Source organism: Crocodylus porosus, unplaced genomic scaffold (assembly GCF_001723895.1).
Source record: "Crocodylus porosus isolate Cpor-Errol unplaced genomic scaffold, CroPor_comp1, whole genome shotgun sequence".
Lineage (NCBI taxonomy): Eukaryota > Metazoa > Chordata > Crocodylia > Crocodylidae > Crocodylus > Crocodylus porosus.
In genome coordinates this window covers 178,971,731-178,976,221 of record NW_017728906.1, presented here as the reverse complement: position 1 = coordinate 178,976,221, position 4,491 = coordinate 178,971,731, and the positions used below count along the sequence as shown (strand labels likewise).

The 4,491-nt window shown below is 40.9% G+C and overlaps 1 protein-coding gene across 1 annotated transcript in view; it reads right to left on the bottom strand.

The window, feature by feature from the left end:
* Positions 1-411, bottom strand: part of LOC109305542 (matrix metalloproteinase-27-like) — a 17,262-nt gene extending 16,851 nt beyond the window's left edge. Inside the window, 1 exon segment of the mRNA XM_019528534.1 lies at positions 307-411. Coding sequence (XP_019384079.1) covers positions 307-411 — 105 coding nt within the window.
* Positions 412-4,491: the final 4,080 nt, after the last annotated feature.

Here is a 4,491-nt window from a genome sequence, read left to right as displayed (position 1 = left end):
ATTCCCCACGAATTTTTACCCAGAGGGTCTCTAGCTGTCCGTGCCGGTTGCCAACATCAGCTTGCAGGGACATGTAGCTTTCCTTCACATAGAGAGCTTTCATCATTTTTGTTGCTTACCTCTGGACTCTCTCTAATGTCTTCATGTCCTTTTTTAAAATGTGGAGCCCAAAACCACACACAATACTATAGATGAGGTCTAACCAGTGCTGAGGTACCAGTGCTGAGGTACTAACCAGAGAGATACTGTCTCCTCCCGTGTCTGGCACCAAATGCTTCTATTGATGCATCCCAAAACCGCGTTCACCTTTTGTGCAGCTGCCTTATACTGTAGACTCATGTTGAGTCTGTGCTCTACCAGGACTCCCAGATCCTTCTCCAGAGTGCTGCCATCCAGGTAGGTGTCATTCATTTGGTATTTATATTTTTTTATTATTCTTCCCAAGGTGTAGCTCTTTGCATTTGTCAGCATTGGACTTTATCCTGTTACCTTCATCTCAGATTTGATTTGCATTTTCTTGGGATCCTTCTGGACTGTACACCCATCCTCCAGTGTGTTCAGAAGCCTTCCCAGTTTTGTGTCAATCTGCACACTTGCTCAAGAAGCTTTCTATGCCAGCATCCAAAGCATTAATAAGTTAAACACCACTGGGGACCAGGCAGACCCATGTGGACTCCATGTGAAACCTCCTGCCATTCTGACATGGATCCATTTATAACTACTCTTTGCTTGTGGCTATTGAGTCAGTTGCCTACCCCTTTTATAGTAGTTTTGCCCAGCCTACATTTATCCAATTTGTTTATGAGAAGGTCCTGTGGATCTTGTCAAAAGCCTTGCTAAAGTCCAGAAACACTAAATCCACAGTATTTCCTTCAACTGACCTGCCAACTGACCTGCCCACTTTTCCATTGCCTATATGCTTTCCTTTTGCATTTGAGGCATCCTAGATGCTCTTTGTGCAACCACATGGGTTTCTTGCCATTGTTCTTGTGCTTCCATTGTGCCAGAAGATGTGGACCTTCAAATGTTAAGTTTGGAAAATGAGATTCTTGCAACTGATATAAAAATCTTTTTAAAAGATTATTTATGTTGTGTGAAACCTCCAGAGGTTATGGAAGCTCCATCAGAAGAAGCTCCTCTAAGACAGGGAGGGTCCTTGACTTGAGTAGAAAGCTGTACCAGATGACCTCCTGAAGTCCCTTCAGCCCCATTTTTCTATGATTCCATTAAAACAGGAACATTGCCTTAGAATTCAATAGGACCAGCTCTTCAACGTTTGACTTCCCTTGTTTAAAATCCCATAGTAATTTAGGGTCAGATTCAGACTGATTCCAGACACAATAAGATGTAAGAAAGAATTTTACACCTAACTTCTGAAGAGCAATCCAGATTGCCCCTGTCCTATAGGTCACAACATACATTAGGCACGTGAGTTTAGGCAGGGCCTATATTTGGACTGTAATGTGTCTTCATTTCTAGATTTGGGATGCATGTTTTGAAACAACCCAGTCTAATCACTGAAGTGTCTAAACTCTGTTGCAATCCAGATTGGTGCTGGGATGCACTTAAACCCCTCACAGGATTCAATTCATTAGACATGGCAACATATTCAAGTCATACTGGCAACAAGTAAAAAATGCCAGTAATGGTGCCCCACATCTGCATAATAGCCTAGGGAGTATAGAATTTGCCAAGAAAGTGACAAGCCTGGGCTGTAATCCTCTTCAGCCTGAGGGCATTCCCACTTCTTGGGAGATTATCCTAAAAACAAGGTTATAACATAGTCCAGATTGCTGCACTGTCCAGTCCTCCTGTTGGAATAACTGATATCCAAGAGTGCAAGATTCATGGGGAAAAAGGCAAACAAGCAAGAGGACTCATTATAGAAAACCTGTAATAAGGGCAGTCCTCTGTATAGGGGGAAATCCTGGGTTCTGATCACTGCTCTCAGGACTGTTTATGGATTCATGTTAGATATTCCTTGGTTAAAAATAGAAATATGCTTAATGGCAGACACAAGAACCCATATGCCTCCTGTCTCCAAGAAGGACTCAAATCACTAGGTTATAGAGAAATGCTCTTTCTTGCTAGATTTACTTCTTGTCCCCTGGCTCTTGCACTTTTAGCTTCCCAGGGCCCAGCAGCACAAGTAAAAGGAGTGGAGGGTGGTCCCCTCCAGCTGTTCTATAACTTGCTGGCATTCTCTTGGGAATTTAGAGATATGATTTTAAATTCCCTTGCAACTTGGATCTTCTACCTCTGGGGCAAGTGGACTAACAGCTTAACTATTTGGTAAAAGTGAAAGTCACTACATCCAGTCAGGTAGGTGCCTGCCATCGTAAGTGGCAGCAGGCATTCTGTTCCTGAAGTGAACAAAAGCAAATAACTTGGTGCTCAAGTTTGGTACTTTAGCTCTGCAGGGCAACAGGAGGCCAAATAGATCCCCATGCTTAATATTTCCTTTTGTATACCTCTAGACTCTTTCAGGCCTTCAAGCTAGTACTTTGAAGGCATCTAAGACTTTTCATTGACTGTATCTGAATTCTTGGTACCTAAACGGTCCAGTTGGATCACCTCTTTGGATTAGTGCACCTATGTTTTACACATGCACCTAAGTCTGAGTATAGGTGCCCCAGGTGAGCAAAATGGATCTGGTCTTTAGGCTTTTGCCAGATTAAAAAAACCAAAACTGTTATTTTAAATATTATTTTAATGTCTTATATTATTTTCGAAGGAGAGAAAATAGAATATATTAGAAAACAACTACTTATGCATTTGTTTCTTAATTAGTCTGTAGAATTATTCAGAATGTTCCCAAAAATGTAGATGGAAAGATTACACTTTTCTAATACATTCTGTATGTGAATACATGTGCCCCACTAAAGGCTTTGGAAATTTGACCATTAACTAAAATGGGGCACAGATTTTACTCTGTATACTTTCGAGCTTTAAGAGCCTGATTCAGCCAGTTTTCTTAAGCATATGAATAGTCTTGTTCAGTGACTGATTTTCTGCCTTTGTCTATGTGATCTAATTCTCTCACGTTGCCAATTTTTTTCACATCTTATTTCTTCATTTAAACCACATCAACCATAGTAGACTAGCACTTCCTTTGCTAAGTAATTCAGACAAAGGGAAGTTTTAAGAGTTACACAAATTAGCATGCCTCATCTTGTACATGCTAGCCATCTTCCACTTCCAGTGATGTCTGTGAAAACTGAGTGTATACAGAACTTCAGAGAAGCAACCGAACCTCTGACAAAACAAGACTCATCGTTTGCAAAATAACTTGTGACAAATATCCTCACTGTATGGCTGTGCTATTTTTATGACAACCATGTTCCAATATTTGTCATTTGTAGGCAATATCTATCTGCAGTTCTTAGAGGAAGATGGACATCATCCCAATTTCACTGCATTATGATGTTTGCTGTTTGGCTTTTAATGTTACTCAGCTGCAGCATGGGTATGCTCTTTATTAACATTTATTTCCACTATGATAGCACAAAGAGACCCTCATTAAGGGTCATAAAGTTATTTACTGGTGGCCCCAACACTTCTAAATCATAATGCTTGAAGGTAGCTCGATTAAAAGGAAAATATATATTATACAAAGAATTGGAAATTTGTTTCCTGATGTGTCTTCCAGTTTTCAATTAAAGTGTTTAGTAACTTTATAGATTTTAAGTCCAGTTGTGAACATTGTGATTGTGTAATTTAACCTGCCCCATAACTTTTCCTTGATTTAAAGCATGTGTTTAGGAAGGTTTTCATAACATTTACATTGAATTGGTCAAAGACCAACATAGCACCAGAAGCAGCTTTGGTGTGAGGTGGGGCTACACAGAGCAACTGCTGTTTCTCTTCTGCCCTCATTGCTCAGCAGCTCCCTCCAGTGCCTGTGTGGAAAGGGAGAGAGGAGAGCCCATGAGACCATCCATTATTTGGACATCACTCAGGGCCAATCCAGATTGACCACTTAACCTAGTCATTGCAAGGCCTAAAAGTCAGATACCTGGATCCAGGAATATGATCCGAATAGAATAAGATCCCTAAGATCTTTGTAGATACAAGTGGGTTAGGCACCTATGTTCTCTGTGCTGAGAATGGGATGAGTTGGGCACCTTCAATGAACTTGATGGTGTCTAAGGGTAGCCGATGGAAAACAGTAAGCACAAGGATGGGCTACAGGAATTTAGGCATATAAGTCAGGCAGTGCTTTCAGTGCCTCAATTCACCGGGGATCCAGTCTATGTAATCCCTTTTGTAAGGATAAGTATTAAGTGGTCAGTAGTGTGAAACCCAGTGATTACCTCACTCACGTAGGAAATGTCAGACATGCATTCTAGTCCTTTCCCAGCCTGAAGGGATTCAGACCTACATCTCCCACTTCCCAGGACAGCATTTAAATCCTCTGACTGCAGAATTTCATAGATTTCATATTTCATAGATTTCATAGACATCAGGGCTGGAAGGGACCTTGGAAGATCA